This window comes from Callospermophilus lateralis, chromosome 1, assembly GCF_048772815.1.
Source record: "Callospermophilus lateralis isolate mCalLat2 chromosome 1, mCalLat2.hap1, whole genome shotgun sequence".
Lineage (NCBI taxonomy): Eukaryota > Metazoa > Chordata > Mammalia > Rodentia > Sciuridae > Callospermophilus > Callospermophilus lateralis.
The window spans coordinates 194,418,728-194,436,339 of NC_135305.1; the positions used below are offsets into that span (position 1 = coordinate 194,418,728).

At 41.1% G+C, this 17,612-nt stretch overlaps 1 protein-coding gene across 1 annotated transcript in view; it reads left to right on the forward strand.

Annotated features, from left to right (window-relative positions):
- The window catches only part of Tgfbr2 (transforming growth factor beta receptor 2), an 85,963-nt gene that overhangs the window by 20,133 nt on the left and 48,218 nt on the right, over positions 1 to 17,612 (forward strand). Inside the window, exon 2 of the mRNA XM_076843117.1 lies at positions 15,154 to 15,322. Within this exon, the coding sequence (XP_076699232.1) occupies positions 15,154 to 15,322 (169 nt within the window). The remainder of the gene's footprint in view (positions 1 to 15,153; positions 15,323 to 17,612) is intronic.

Below are 17,612 nucleotides of genomic sequence, written 5' to 3' on the forward strand. Positions count from 1 at the left end.
ATGTTTTTGATGACTGTATCTATGTGGGTTTGTCTGTGTCTTGTATTCTGTACCATTGGTCTATGTGTCTGTTTTTATGCTAGTACCATTCAGTTTTTGTTACTCTAGCTCTGTAGTATAATTTGAAGTCAGTTACTATAATGCCTCCAGCATTGCCTTTTTGGCTTAGATTGGTCTTGGCTACTCCAGGTCGTTTATTCTTCCAAATGAATTTTAGGACTCTTTTTTTCTGATTCTGTGAAGACTGTCATGATTTTGATGGGGATTACATTGAATTTGTATATTGCTTTTTGTAGCATGGCCATTTTTTAAAAAATATTTTTTATTTGTAGATGGACATGATTCCTTTATTTTATTTATTTATTTTTATATGGTGTTGAGGATTGAACCCAGTGCCTCACACGTGCTAGGCCAGTGCTCTACCATTGAGCCACGACCCCAGCCCCAGCATGGCCATTTTAACAACATGAATTCTGCCTATTCATGACAATGGTGGTCTTTCCATCTTCTTTTATATTCTTCAATGCAGTATAGTTTTCAAAATAGAGGTCTTCTATCTCCTTGGTTAGATTAATTCCTAGGTTTCTTTCTTTCGTTTTGAGGTAACTATGAATGGGATTGTTTTCCTGATTTCTTCCAGCAGGTTCACTATTGATGTATAAGAAAGCTATTGATTTTTGTATGTTGATTATATAACCTGCAACTTGGCTGAATTTGTTTGTTAGCTCTAGGAGTCTTTTGGTAGAGCTTTTTGGAGCTCTTAAATACAGGATCACATCATCTGCAAACAGTCATAATTTGACTCCTTACTTTCCTAACCTTTTTCTTCCTTTTGTTTCCTTCTTGAGTCTAGGCCTCTTCTATCATCTATATTTCTAGTTTTCATCTTATTTAAGGGCTGTGAAATAGTATTGTCTTGTGGGAGCAAAGTATGTTTAAGTTCTATGCAGGAGGAGTGGTAGGGATTATGAGCAGTTCAAACTGCCCTTGGATACAGGAGGGAAAGGGAAGTTAAAGCGGCAGGTAGGAGTCTGCACAGAGCAGACTTGCCCTGGAGGAATGCTTTTAATTGGATTTAGCTTTCATCAGCACAGGCCAGCAGAAGTACTTTTCCCGAGGGCTTTGGGATTTTCCCTGGTGAATAAATTCTCCCCACCATTGGTCACCTCTCTGCTATGTTCTCCAAAATCTCACCCCTTTTTGGCATTCTATGACTTAAATTCTCCAAAAACCTTGAGGGGCGGGGGGGAAAAGAAGCCAATGTTTTTTCTAAAATATTAATTTCCTTGCTCTAGGCTTCTGTCAGCTTTGACTGGAAACTTAATCTGCATGCCTCAGCTCTGCATGATGTTTCAGCCATTGAAATGGGGCTTAATGGGAATTACTTGATACCTTGGGAGTCAGACAAGCCTTACTTTTTAAAAAAAAAAAAAAAAAAAACAGTCTTTTATCCTAGGCCCAGGGATTTGCATTTTGAGAGGTTATGCCAGCTGACTTGAGCCTTTGCCGGGTTTTAACTTGTTGCAAACCTAGTTTGGTCCATTTCTCTCATTTCCAGAACCTTCTGCTACTGCTACTCATTACCCTTTTACCATAGAAGTCTAGTCCTTGTCCCTAGTTATCTGTTCTTACCGCAGCAGTGATGCTTGAGATGACCATCATTTAATACTAGACACATTCCTTAAAAAGCTGGGATGGAATTTATTAGGAACAGCTTTCAAACATCTCCTTCTAGATCCCTTGAGTTCTTCCTCTCTGGTGTGAGGATCCCAAATCCATGTGGATTTCCTTTAGTCAGAATTATCCTATGGAACTTGTCTATGGTGATGAAAACATGTCCCTTCTTCTTAGTGACTTGTGACTATCAGCACTTGGAATGGCTGGTGCAACTTGGAACTGACAAAGTGATTTTACCCAACCTAATTTAAATAAAAATGCAGAAAGCTGTGTGTGCTCAGAGCCATTGTGTAGTACCAGCTTGTGCCCTTGACTTAAGGACAGTGTGACTTGGAAGAGGCATTTTTCAGTTGGCAACTCTAGGGCCCTCCACTTTTCCTGAGCCTGCTCCTCCCAGGAAAGAAACTCTTTGACTTCTAAACTTGTTTCCTTTTACAGCTAATTTTGACTAATGTAAACCTTGAACGACTTATCTTTTTAAAATGATTTATTCCCTCAGAATTGGATTGCCCATGTCTTTTTTTTCCCCCTATTTTCCTTATTCCTTGACCAGTAACTGCAGATACACATTTTTATAAATAAAAGGAATTTATATATAAAAAAAAAAGCAGGTTTTTCCAGGGACTTAAGAATGTGCTACAAAACTTGGTTTCAGAGGACTCAAGATAGAGAGCTATCAATAAGTGCTTTCTGAGTAGCAGCCAGTGTACTTCATGGTGACCAGTGTTTGAGATCCATGGAGTACAACAGTGAACAGACAGGATTTGACTAATTTGTCAGAGGATAGGTACAGGATGAAGAGCAGAGAGAGTGAGGGTAGGTGCGTGTTTGTAATTTTAGGAAGGGTTTTCAAGAAAGGCCTCTTTGATGAGGCTGTGTTTGAGCAGAGATTGGAATCAAGGCAGAGGATAATGAAAGCACATCTCTGGGGCCAGAAGATTGTACTTGGAGGAAGCAACAAGTTGTAGAACCAGTGGGCTTGACATCTCTTCCCTCTCTCCCTCCCACTCCCCTAGGGCTTCTCGTTGTATGAGTCACCTTTACAGTCACATATTTTTACATTGTACTACTCAGGAACCCGAATCAGCCTGCAACCTCACTGGTGTGTTGATAAGATTAGACCAAGATGAGACACTGGGAAACAAAGTTGAAATAGACTGCCCTGGTTACCTGCAGTTTTGTAGCATGCTCCCCATTTCAGCTCTCCAGAAGGAAGAAGGTTTTATGAATGAGATTATTTGAGTAGGGGGTGCCAAAGTTAGGTGCCTACCATGGCTCACTCGGAAAAGTCAGTCTTCAGAAGTAGAAAGCCCTGGAACTTGACCTCCCAGCCAAAGGCCCTTCAAGTCATTTAAAAATTTAGGTTGGATACTCCCTCCTTATCTCTAGAAGTGAATGCTAATTCAGTAACAACCCATGGCCATTTCCCATAGATGGGAGGAGCCAACTTTGTGCTCCAGCAATGTGTCAGGACAATACACCTTAAAGATTTTGCATGTGGTTCTCATTTTCCATGCTAAAATCACAACTGGCCTCTATCTTGACTCTTCACAGCCTCTGACAACTTCCTGTGTAAATGCTTTTCCTAACCAACTGCTGTCATCTGAAGGTGTCCCCTCCCAAATTCACATAGAAACTTGATCTATATTGTGGGAATTTTAAGAAGTGGGGTCTTTGAGGACATAATAGTGGATTCCTCCCATTTTATGGGACTGGAGTTAACTAGCTTAGGCCTGTTTGCCCTTCTGCCTTTTGTCATATGAGGATATAGCCTTTGTCCCCTTCAGGACACATAGCAACAAGCTATCATCTTGGAAGGCGAGAACAGGTCTCTCAACAGACATTAGACCTGCTAGTGGCTGGATATTGAACTTGACAGCCTACAGAACTGTGAAAAATAGAGTTCTGTTCTTTATAAATTACCCAGTCTCCAGTATTCTGTTATAGCAGCACAAGTCACCAATGTTAGTGGAATTGTTTGGACTGGGGGCGGCGGGGGGTGGGGGGGTGGGGGGTGGGGGGGAGTGGTGGCATTTCACACATTGGAGGGTGGCCTCATCCAAGTTGCAGCTACTTATCTCATGAGAGACCTTTATGCTGTTTAGTGCCAATAACATTAAGGTCACAACAGCAATGAGTAATGCCCAGGAAAGATCAGCCTCACACTTTCTCATTTAACTGCAGGATGAGAAAACAAGCAAAATTACCCAGTTTAAGGGCAGATACTCAGATTTCATTTCAAATTTCCTGCCCTTTGTTGTCCTTTCTTGAAGCCTTAACAATGCATGAAGCTTGTTTCTTTTTGATTTTACTTCCTTTGCTTGAAAAACATGAAGGGGGAGGTTTCAAAGTGTTTGGTGTTATCTTGGAAATCAAAGTGAATCAGAACATGCCTTTTCGTCTTCTTCTGCCAACTGGTCAAACGTAGTTTGGCTGCTGGTAATCAAGTGAAAGCTTCCCCAGGTTCTTTTAGAAATGGACCACTGTTTTAATATGATACCGAAACCATGCTAGGAGTAGTTTCCACTTTGAGTTCCTCAAAATGAACTGTATTTCTTTTCCTTAATTTGCATTTGGGGGAAATCAGTGTTGAATAGGTAGCATAGTGAAAAGAGCTTCATCTAGACTTGGACTTTAAATTCAACCAATTTTTATCGAACTGCTATTATATAGCAGACCCTGGGCTGAAGCTGTCCATCATGTAACAAGACAGATGACAGTCCCTATCTCATGTGGCTTACTGCCTGTTATCTGTGCCAACCTTAGCAAGTTACTTAATTATTTTCCTCTTCTGAGAAATAACAATAATGCTAACCTTTCATAACCATTCATCAGATATTATCAAGGGATTGATCATACAATTGTTTTTATACAATCATGCCTGTTTTTATCATTAATTACTTATCATTCAAGCTGAGCCCAGAGAGCACAAAATAACTTTTAAAGCTCTGAGGCTGTTTTAAATGCTTACAGTAAATATCTAGTCTCAATCAGAGTTTCCTCCACATCTCCCCATAAAATTAGAGGAAATGCCTACGATGTCTGGTGGAAAGTGGTCCTTTGTCACCTGACATAATTTTCCTTCCCTCTGACCTTGTGATATACAAATGACTCTGAGTTTGTTCTTGCATGCATGTTCAGCTGCAGTGATCAAGTTTAAGTTTGTGGATGAGTATCGGGGCAGGGATATAGCACTTAAATAGCAAGCTAAGAAGTTTCAAAGAGCAGATTTCTCAATTAGCAAAGAAAATAAGCAAAACATACTATAAATCACATGATCTTGATGGTCTGGAAGCTATTTTTCATAAGCTGGATCATAACATCTCAGTCTGTTTAACCAGGGCTGACAGGTCTACCCTGGACATGTTTTGAGTTATTTAGCTTTCTTGGTTTTGGGGGGGTTGACTTATGAATATTTTTCAAAGTAAAAAGGACCTTAACAATCATCATGTGCAGTCCACTCATATGAATGGCCAGAGAACAGGCACAGAGAGTGTTTGGGTGACTGCCCAAGAACACGGACCCAACTCATGGTCAGTTCCGAGCCATCTCTGTGTCAGCCTGCTTCCACTTCCAGCATGAGTTCTCCTCCAGTGGAAATCTATCAGCAATATTACAAAATTCATTTAAAAACATTTTTTTTTTAGTTGCTGATGGAATTTTATTATTTATATATTTATTTACGTATGGTGCTAAGAACCGAACCCAGTGCCTCACACATGCTACGCAAGTGCTTCACCACCGAACCACAACCCCAGCCCCTACATAATTCATGTTTTCATGAGGAAATGATCTCAAGGAGAAGAAATTTGGAATATTGGTTTCTAGGTATTTGGATGGTGTAAGACACGTTTTTAAGTAGATACTTAAATATCTAATAAAATTGTTCATATTCTTTTCCAATTCTCTCATCTGTTATGAATCAAAATATACCAGTTTTATTTCCTTAAGACAGAAAGCCAGACATAATCAGTATTTCAGAGTTCTACTGTTTTAAGGCACCTCATTGCCCGCACCCCCTACATGTCAAACTCACTAGTATGCCAAATAATACACTAGGTGTCTCAAAGCCAAAGCACATCAGCTCTTGCCTGATAAATGTGTAAGAGTCAGCAAAGGATTTGAAAGTTGAACATGGGTCTCAAGTTACTGCCTATTTGCCAAACCTAAATTGGTTATGGACTATGTTTCAAAACCAGATTATTTGGTTCTAGAAGAGTTGCTTAAAGACCATAAAAGCTCCTAGAATCTTTATCGTAATAATGCTTGATTCCTTTGTATTTTTTGAAAGTTTTGGAATAGAGCAGTAACACAAACATTGTTATATTTCAACTTGTTTATTTATTCAAATTTCCTGAAATTCTTTTTTTTCAAATATCATAAAACTGCTATATTCTATTAATGAGTAGGAATAGATTTTCCCTGTTCTTAATTATCTTGTCATTCCGGTACTTTAATCCTATGGGAGAAAGCAGTTGCATGGAATGTCCCTTTTCTAACAAGAGAGTGCTATGTGACACTTCTTAGGGTATAGGGCTCATTCACATGTACTTCAAGATTGTTGGATCTTGGGGCTGGGGATATAGCTCAGTAATTATGAAAGGCCCAAACCCTTTTCTAAGAAACTTACTATTCCCCCTGCACCCTGTACCCTCCCTTTAAGCCCTAATGACCAGCCCCAATGTCTTCTTTGCCTATCCTGGAATGAGTGTGAAGCTCAGCTCTTGAACTTGTTTAACAGCGATATCTGGTATATTGCAGGGAATCAGGAAGGGTGAGGGCTTGTGTACCACTGTTGGCTTTGCTCCTCATTAGCTGTCTCTCATTGACCTTGGATGTGTTGTTCACTTCTTTGATCCTTAATCTCCTCTTGAATAAATTCATGATGACAAAATTACATGGTGGTTGTCATGAGTGAAATAATCAGCACAACACTGGACTGAGTACTTGGCCTGCACTCAACAGTGATAACAATAATTGTCCTTACTATCACTCAGATCTGATTTCTAAAGTAGATGACCTCTTTCCTTGACCTGAAATGTGATTTTCCACATTAGGGAGTTAAATGCATATTAGAAAGTATCTATATTAGAGAGTTCAATCATGATTTTTTTACATTCCACTTAACCTCTATTATTAGAAGAGAGAATTGAATGGACAGGTTAAATAATCATTAATTATCAAAAGTCAGGCAGCCACAGGCCCAGGAAGGGCAGTAGGTGACCTGAAGGTGTAGCAGGGGTGGGGCAAACCAGAGAACAGGCACCATGTCATGGGGACCATTTCGGGGCCCCATAAGCCAGGGGGATAGTGTAGGTTCACGGTTGCCAAATCTCCCTTTATTCTTAAGTGGAGTTGGAAATCTAGCTTTTCATGTGAAATCGTCTCACTTTAAAACTTGGTTCACATTTTATTAAAAAAAAAAAAATGAGTGTAAGCTGTGAAAATATAGGGATCATCAGTTTTGTCCAACATTCATACATACTCAGTAAAAGTGTAATTGAAAAACCTTCCTGCACTGGGCATGCCCAGGACATGGCAGCAGATTTTGGAAGAGAGGAAGAAGTTACTGTAGAGAAATTTATTAGTGAAAATCCCCATCTGTCAGGAAATTGTCATTCAGACCAAATTTCACACCTCCTTGAAGCAAACAGAGCATCTCAGGTGTTTCTTTTTCTGATTTCCTAATAGTCACTACTTTTTAACAACAACAAAAAATAATGATGTTTTTACCAGATTTCATATTAGGTTTTGCATTTTCCATTACGCTGCTTCAGTTCGTTGAAATGATTTATTGTTTAAATCCTAAATGAATAACGTAATTAAAAGAATGTTTTCTTTGAGACCTTTTCCATTCCCAAACTGCTTTGATAGAAATTATTTTTGTACATGTACTTTGATTCCTTACAAGCCTGTAAGTATCTTAAGTAAAGGATGATGTCTTACATGCCCTTCTCCACCAGGGTTAAATATGAGAGTCCCCACAGGGTGACAAATTGCGTATTTGTTCATGTTGGCTAATAAGTAACAAATTGTCATAGCTGAATTGGAATGTTATAAAACTTCATAAATTGTGCACTCCTTATCTCTCCTTCATAAGACTGTGCCACTTACCAGTGTTGTTTTGACTGTCACCAAGAGAGTTACTTAATCTCTGGGTTATTTTCCTTGCTGCTGTAGCACATCATCCAAGTTATATTAACTGCGGGAGAATCATTTTCTCATTTGCTATCACTTTACATAAAGTACCAACCTTAAAGCACTTCTCAGCAGAAGCATAAAATTATTATTTTGAAAGTCCATGAAGAAGTACCCCATTCTGCTCCTGCATTTGATATACTATCCCATTTACACTGATGTAGTGAAAATTTTTTTCAACAGCCTTCCTCTTTTCCTCCATCTCAGCCCTTGCATTCTCAATTTTGGCTCTTCTCACTGTCCCAATAGTAAGGATTTGCCAGACAAAGGTGCTGTTAAGACCAGCCTTATTCATGAAAAGCTCAAATGGCCAAGGGCTGATGACAGTATTGGCTACCAACTGCTGACCTCTCCCTACCTTTTAGGAGGTATTTCATCCACATGATCCCTATTAAAGATGAAGGAATATGATGGACACAGCCAAAAGCCTTCCAGTTTTTTAAATATGGCAAAGGTACTAGTATTCCGAAATACTCCTTTGGCAATTATACAGATATTGCTGCCTGCAGGAATCATTTTAAATAGTTAGGTTTTGTCTCCTGTTATGTGACATGATTCTGGGCCATAGAACCCCCCACTCCCACTCCCCACCACCACCACCATCAATAAAAGATAGAGAGGAAAAGAAAGGCAAATTCAGTAAATTTTGGGAGAACTCAAACTATGCTTCATTCCTCAGTGATCCAGGAAATTCAGGGATAAACTAGAGCACAGTCTGTGTATCGAGAAGTTATTTGGTATTATTACTTGGGTTAGAGAGTGTTAGGAAAGGATGCAATTGAAACTCCAGCTCAGTTATTTTATGTTTGTCACTGAAGAAAGATATTACTTTTTCACTCAGTTACAGCTTGCTTTATTCTATAGATGTCTTCTTTAAAATTTCCTTGTAAATTGTATTTTAAGAATCTTAAAAGGACAGGTTTTCATTTGAAGAACCCATTGGCTTAATGCATTTGAAACATGGTAACCATTCCTTAGTCCTTTAATTTGCTTTCTTGGTGATACAAATTTATGCTTGTGCATTAAAAAGAAAAAAAACAAAAAACAAACATAGGGAACTATTAAACTCACTTTACTACAAAAGTGTAGTAAATCACTTTGCTACAAAAACAATTTCGTGAGAAGGGGAATTGAAGCATTCAGGACACGTGTCTCTTTCCTTCCTGAGTACTCCATGGTCTCCCTGTGAACTAAGTGATGCTTCTCCAGTACTAATTCTGGTGCATCAGAGATTGTCACAGGAAGGAAAACCCCACCTCTTCTGTGTCAAAATACTGATATATTACGCTGGGAATTAGCACTCAGACACATTTTGAAATTAAAAATAAAGTATGGGATTATATTAAAAGTGTTGATTATGCAGGAGATGTTCAGAGAAGAGAAATGTTCTTAAAATCTTTCTATCTTTGACTTAATCAGGGTGTGCTTTATTTGGTTATAGTCATTGGTGAAGGTATTCGATGGGCTTGCAGATGCCTGTCTTTCATGAAGTCTCCCCGAGTCCTCCAGAACTGCTGGCCTGGCTGCTTTGTTCTGGGTGGGAGGACGTGTGTGACAGGCCGATGGACTTGTCCCACATGGTCTCAAGGGCGTGGGTGTTTGTTGCCAGCATCACAGACCAAGGCGGCTGTCTGCCAGATGGTTGCCTCTGTGTCTGGCTCTGAAATGCCAACTGCAATTAAAAACCTTCTTTCAGAGAACAAGTCTTTCAGTCTCGGGTCCATATGGTGATCAGCACCCCTGGGCCTGTGATCATTTAAGGGGCCAGGCTCAAGAGAAAAGCAGCTGGAAAGTGCTGTAAGATGAGAAATGCCTGTAAAACGGTGCAGAATAGGTTTGGGATTTTACGAATTCCAAAAATCAGTGGAGAAAGGGAAACATTTTGGCCCATCCAAAAGTGGGTCCTCCACGGGTCTCCTGCTCAGCATGTGGCCAGTGGGCCAACAGAGTCCCACGGGGAGCAGCATCTCCTTTCATTTCCTAGCTGGGATAGGCACTGTCAGGTGTACTTAGCCAGGCTCTAATACCCAACTCTTTTGAATCAGACACTGATCTGGTGTTTCTGTGAAGGATTTTGCAGAAGTGACTAACAGCTACAATCACACGTGGACTTCAAGTAACGGAGGTGACCCTCCATAATGGGACCAGCCCTCATCTAGTCAGTTGGATGCTGTTAAGAGCAAAAGCTGAGGTTTTCTGCAGGGGGAGGGGAGAGATTTCTGCCTCAAAACCACAACATCAATTCCTGCCTGAGTTTCTGGCCTTCCTGTCTGACTTATAAATTTCAGACTTGCCAGCCTCCACAATTAGGTGAGCCAATACACTACCCCACACCTGCAGGTTAAAAATACTCCCGAGGGATTGTGTGCTGCACGTTAATATTTGAGAAGCAAAGCTCCAAGGCCCAGTGAGCTCCATTCTCCAGTTGTCATGGGTTTTCCTTTGAGATGCTGCACTTCACTGTGTCAATTTCAGTGGTCCTGCTATGACATACGTAGCACCAAGTCAGTCACCCACAGGGGACTGTGGAATCAACAAACTTTAAGTTCCTCTGGAAGGGGCCAGAAAACAATGCACAAATTCCATGGTACTCAGATATGCTTCTGGCAAGGCATTTAGGACTATTTGTGAAATCTTGATACTTTGCCTAACAATTCTGTTAACCAAGAGGAGATACCATTTTGGAGATAAGGACTAAACAGTCATGTTCAAAATTCCTAATATGTGTATGGAATAAGTCTAAACCTTTTTAGGCTGCACATCTCTGACCCCCAAGTACGGTCCCATAAATGGAGTTAAGCACCTAATTCATATTCTCAAGACCTGGAACCTCTTGCTATCCATGCAGTGATTCTGGGGGAAAATGTGAGACAGACTGAATGAGGAAGGTGGTGTGACCTAGGATGAAGGTCTTCATATTACTCATGGGCATGTTTGAAGAGAAGTGAAATGTGATGGGCCATGTGACACTGTCATATGCTGAGGAAGCTGCCCGTGTTCACTTCCTTCAGTGGAGACTTTCTAGGTGAGAAAGATTCTTACTAGAAACTCTTTTTGGAGAACTTTTTGAAGAATACATTTGCTTGTTAGGAGTAGAAAATTTCCTAAGGATGGTCAGCTGCTCACAGAGGATCTATAGTTATCGTAATACCTTAATACTAGAGCATCTTAACCAAAGAGAGGCAGAATAATCTGACAACTAGATGGGAAGCAATTCTGAATTGGAGTTAGGGTTTGCTAAAGAGCCCATCAGCTGGGTTTTGTTGTGTGGTTGTTTAGGATAATATTTTTATTGCTAGCTATTCACACGGGGTATATTTCTTTGCCTTTCTATTCTGTTGGCTTCTCAAGCATTGTGTATTAAACATAAGGAGATATTGTTGATACCTAAGGTCATGACTGGTACATCTCCTCCTGTGGACTGAAATGCACAGAAACAAGAGAGCAAAGAGTGATTGGCTCTCACCCTCCCACCTCCACCTGTACTGGCCCCTGTCTCACTTTCCTCAGAGCAAGGTACTATTAGGATGTCACAGGACAGTGGTTCTCAAGGACTCAGAGGTAGGACTCAGCTGGGGCTTATGGGCCTTTAGGGAATCAGTGAACCCTCTGAAATGATAAGTAAAAGTGTGTACATGTTTCTCTCCTCCCTATCCAGGAATGAATTTATAAAATCTTTATCAAAATTAGGTGATACCAAAAAGGTTTATGAGTAACTGTCCCTGAACTTACGTACCCTAACTTACCATGCACGTATGCCCAAAGGGCCCCGAGGACTCTGATGCACAGAGGTCAAAAAATGCTGGTTTAAAGCAAAGGTTGGAAATTCATATGCCTTTCAGGGTTGGCAGGAATTGTTGAGGTGGGGAGCATCCTCTGGCCAATTTATAGGCAGTCGCTGGTTGGTGGCGAATGGTAATGAGCATGCTCTGCATAAAGATTTTGTAAATAAATAAGTAAATAATAAACACTGGTCAGCCCCGAAGATGGCAGCTTTTTCTATAACAAGGGGGGAAAATTAGATGTCCCTCGTTAGATGCATTATGAGGGAATGTGCTTTAAATTCTACCTCCTCAGTCATGGTAAACATTTGGTAGGTGAACATTCCCAGTGTACACTGACCACTTTCCCCAAGTGCCTATGCCTCCAACTCCCAGGTGAAGTTGGCTGTTCCCCTTTCCCCATAATTCCACAGGGAGGCTTTGCCTTCAGGCAGCATGCACTGCCCTCCGTTTGCAGAGACTGCACTGCAAAGTGGATCCTACTGAGTTGTGCAAATTTGTGCCCTTTCTTTCTTTCCCTTCCTTTATTTAGTTAGGTGTATGACAGTCTATTTTTTTTTTTTTTTTTTTTTTTGTCTCTTGCCTGATGATTGTGTTTTACAGGCATCAGACCTAAACCACTTAGGCTTGTCAACACGTGTGTGGCAGCCACGGCTGTTCCCAGCACCAGTCTCATCTGTTTTTCTCTCTACCTTATCCCTCCTGACTCCTGTCACTTCTCTCACACTTCTGGGCTTTTGCTGTAAGAGGACTGGCCAACCCAGAAAAGGATTCCTTTCCATCTGAGGTGTAAATGAGCCAATCACATCTCTTTGGTTGTAGGCTTCTCACAAGGAAACTTCCTCCAACTTCTTTGAGAAGCTATTTCTTCACTGTCAAATAAGTTCTATGTGAGTTTTTGCAGGGGAGATGTTGTTTTGTTTTGTGCTTTTTTTTTTTTTTTTTTTTTAATTTCTTCCAGTTAATTTTTGGTCATGGTTCTCTACATTGTAGGTACACTAGAATTACCTGGACAGCTTCTAAAAATCCCTGATGCCCAGGACCCCCCTCCTGAATAATTAAATCAGCATACTTGAAAGTGGACACAGGCTTCACAACTCATCAAGTTCCCCAGCTGACTGATTCCAACCCACCCCCAGAGTTGATAACCACTAATCTGGGCTAACCACTAATCTAGGCTAAAATCCTACTGTGCTGAAAGGCTGAATTCCATGTCAAAGAGATTTGATTTTTATATTTAAAAAACATCATTAGTTTCCTAATGAACAAATAGATATTTGTCTCAAACATACTCTTCACACACACACACACACACACACACACACACACACACAAATCAACTATAGAAAACATGGGCTCATTTTTCTTTGTTTTATTTTGGCAGTGTCTTGTAGGAAAAACTAAAGGGTTAAATAAGTTATCTCACAAATGATTCCAAACATAAACATTGTAGAAAAAATTATATATATATATATATATATATTCATTGTTGTGTTGGTCCCAAATTTAACACAAGGTTCAGAGAGCATTTCTGTCTGTATTTTTAGCTAAGCATAGAGTTCTTGGTCTGGGAGACATCAAGAATTTCAAAATAGTTTGTTACCTAAAAATACACTTCCTGAAATGAACTTGAGGCCTGAAAGGGATGAACGGGTTTGTTTTTTTCTTCTATATTTACTGCTGCCACAAGAAAGCAAATCTTAAATACATACATGTCTATATTTTTAGAGACCCAGGAAACAGGTGCTGTGCCCAAGCAACAAAGAGGGTAGCAGGGCAAGGTATCGACAGAAATCTAAATGTCACAAGACAGAAGGTGACTGTGGGAAGGCATGGAAACTGTTCCTCTCTAGGCAAGAGCATACTTAACACAAGCAGGACACATCAGGTTCTGCTCGGGCGTTCCAAGAGGGATTCCTTGGAGAAATACCTCCCAGATTCCTAAGGGCCAAGGGCTCCTAGTGCAATGTGTGATCTAATCTTTCTTCGTCTGGCAGAACGTATGCTGATGCCTGTTGGTTGGTCCAACCTGGCAGCCTTGAGTTACTTCATTTGGCTTTTCTAACTATGTGTTTTTAACTACCATCAACAATGGAAATGGATCTTATTGAGGAAAAAAGATGGGGAATGGAGTGTTGTACCTTTCTTAGGGCCTCTTGGTATGCATGTGCATTGCAAAAAAAAAAAAAAAAGGTCATCTTTAATATTTTATTGAGAAATTGTGAATAAATATTATGTTTATAATCACTCTTCCCCAAGCTGAGTGAACAAGTTCTGTATCCTGTCCCATTTGGTACAGAGGACCAAATGTGAACTCCTTGTGATTCATGTTTTCACTCATTTATTCAGTAATTATTTTGAGGTTCCTCCTACAATGGCAGGTGCTCTTTGGGGCACTGGAGATTTAGTCATACACAAGGTAGACCAAGTTTCATGGAGCTGACATTTTGGTGGATAGTTTATCAACAAGTATGTGACCCACATCGTTTGTGTGGGTGATAAAAACAGAATCCTGTTGTAGTTACTCGCAGGTAGTTTTAGGATGAAGGGTGACCTTTAATCAGAGACCGGAAAGGTGACAAGAAGTCAGACAAAGGCAATAGAAAGTGAAACGCCTGAGGAGGAGTAATTGTGGCTTCTGCCCCAAAGGAGGCTGAATGACCTTGCAGGTGACAGGTGAGGAGCAGGGAATTGGTGTGGAGGAGTGGTACGGGGCACAGGTGTTTGAGCTAGAATCAGCTCTCATTTGCCTTCAGGACCCCGTTGCCTCACCCCTGCTGGGGACTGTGTCTGGGAGACACTTAGTAAGTGGTGGTGAGTCACCTCAGGGCAATGAGTGGAAGTCAGAGCTCAGGAGAACCCATCTTCTGACAGTGGGCCCCTCTAACCCTTTCAAGTGCAGACTAGGAAAATGGCAGCAAGGTCTTGTGCCCCCATAGAGATTCTCCCCTTTCACTTGGCCCTCTCCCTTCTGTACTTCATGACACTGCTTCGTTGTGACCTTTTCTCTGAATGACTTTTCTCTGGTTCCCGCATTCTTTGTGTCTCCTTCTATTTCGGGTTGTCCTGCCCTGAACCGTCTCCTTGTCTATTCACCCAGCTAAACTATAATTTTCTTAAGGGTACATTCTTTGTGTCTTGTGTTCTCCCAGCATCCTCTGCAATGCAGAGGGCTGGTCTGTTTCTTTATTGAATGATAAGGTTTTGGTATAAAAAAAAAAATGCCTTATGATAATCACTGCTAAAAGCAAGAAGCTACTGTCCTTCCACCACCACCACCACCACCACCACCACCACCACCACCACCATGCAATGGCTCCATTACAGATTGCATTCATGAGGGCATTCTAATCTGATGTGAAGGAATTATTTTGTCCTTTTCCTTATTCATTCTCCTGACATTGAGCTCATTTGAAATTGCATAACATCTTCAGGAACCCATTGGCAAGCTGCCTACAGTTGGATGATTATCTACTGTCTCTTTCCCTCCCTGTAGTTAACAATGACATGATGGTCACTGAAAACAACGGTGCAGTCAAGCTTCCACAGCTGTGCAAATTTTGTGACGTGAGATCTTCCACCTGTGACAACCAGAAATCCTGCATGAGCAACTGCAGCATCACATCCATCTGTGAGAAGCCACACGAAGTGTGTGTGGCCGTGTGGTAAGGGAGCTTTTTTTTTTTTTTAAAGAGGAGAGGGAGGGAGAGAGAGAGAGAGAAGTTTAATATTTATTTTTTAGTTTTTGGCGGACACAACATCTTTGTTTTGTATGTGGTGCTGAGGATCGAACCCAGGCCGTACGCATGCCAGGCGAGCGCGCTACCACTTGAGCCACGTCCCCAGCCCAATAAGGGAGCTTTTAAGAAACCCTTTTTTTCTTTCTTCTCTTTACCAGTCACCTGTGCTTGTTGTCCTTAGAGTTGGTGTGTTCCCAGCCCCCAAGTATACACCCCTATCTTGTTTCCTTTTTATTTAGACCCAATGTCTTTCAATTATTTATAACTCCAGGGATATTCTACATATTTTCAAATAAACATGCATTTGAGTAAATGAGATGACCTTTCATATTTATCATAAATTAGAAAATGCCTCCTTGATTTACCACTAAGCAGAGTTTTAACTGACTCCTCCTCAGTATCCAATAGTGACGCCAGGAGCTTTGTTCTTCTGAGGCCATCTCAGTTCTGCATTGGGGAAGGAAAGGAGGTGAAGCATTGGCTGTTGAAAAGGGAAATAACTGCCAGAAATTGGAAAGCTACTAAGGAAGCCAGAAAAACAGCCCATTGCTCTGTCTGGAGCCCCAGTAATACCAATCATTGGGCAGGACAGCTTTTCTTGGATGAGAGTCTTTATTCTCTCTCTTTCCCTCACTCTCATTTCCTCTACCTCCCCTTCCTCACACATACAAACATCTCAGATATTTCTTCAAACCCATGCAATGAGTACCCATGAATTATTTTATTAATTCGTGGTTGTGGATCAAGAACATGAGCAAGCCATAAACACCCGATGATCATTCAGAGAGTCCCAATTTTATAAAAATGGATTTACACATTTTTTAACATTTTGCAGACATGACCTGATGTTGTGAATTTCTTGGTTATTTTCTTAAAGTAGTTTAGATGGACTCCTGGCTGGTTAGCAAAGAACATGAACCCAAATATCTCTTTCCTTTTTGGGGAATGAGTCCTTTGAGTCTTTCTCCAGCCACAGATTTGCTTGGATGATAGATCTGGAAACCTTTCAAATTTCCGTACATACCAGGGGATGAGCTGGTTTCTTAAGAACTCAAGGAATGTTAAGAGCAAAGGCCTGTTGTGACAGTCTGCTGTACCTGCCAGCTTCACCTAGTTCGGGGCAATGCTTTTGAAGAAGGGATTTTGACAAAGAGCATGTGCTGAGGAAAGGGCCCAGTGTGATTTGAGGTTTAGAAAGCAGGCTATCTGAGGATGGCCCTCGCAGTTAGACATGGCTGATGCAGTAGAAAGAGGACATAGCTTCTACTGAGAGCCACTGAAAAGCTTTTGGTGGAGAATACAATAAACTCATTCTGCATGATTGTGGAGGGAAGAGGAGGATCCCTGATACTGATGAGAGGGCAGACTTGTGCTCAGTGTGAGTTTAAGTGTTTTCATAACCAGAGTTTCCCAGCATCCGAACAGGCTTTCTCCTCTGGAGGTCAATGAACCTGGATGACCTAAAGAGGGAAGATTGACACCCAGACTATAGGGCCTCCCTGCTTCCTTTGGGGTTCGGTTCTCCACTGCTTGTCTTTACTTGGGGCATCTGCTGTGCTTATGAGAGCTTCCTTCTGCTACTCAGAACAGGCTCTTTTAATTAAGATTTTTTTCCCCTCTGATCCATAATACAAGTCCAGATGATGGAATTTAAATCAAGTCCCTTCCAAAGAGAGGCTTTGCTTGTCTCAAAAATGATATGTAGGGGAGAGGAAACCCCACCCCCCTCTTTTTGGTGTCCCAGCTACAAAGAGTAAATATAGTGAACATTATTTTTACGTGTCTTGCCAAAGGCAAATACCTTTATGGAGTTGGTGTGTTGATAATGAGAAAGGGAGACACAGTGGGTGCTGTGGGGCACCTCCCTGTATGGGAGAATCCCTCCAGGGACGTCTTCTCCACTGACAGGAGCTGCTCTATTCATGTGGGACCTCACTCATAGGCAGTTGGCTCATGGGCTGGTGATGCAGAGGTTCAAATTTCTGGCCACTTTGCCTCCACTGGGTCAACTTTAAGAGTTATTCTGGCTTCAGAGCTTCTGGGGCATCAGCTGAGGCCTCTGTTGCAACCTGAATTGCAGTTGAACGTCTCCCTCTGTGATTACTGCTTCCTTCAGTGTCTTACCAGTGCATCTCCAAAAACCTCCTACACAGAAATCTCATAGCCTCAATGTCTATTTCCAGGAAACCCAAACTAGACAGGAGACAATTTTAAA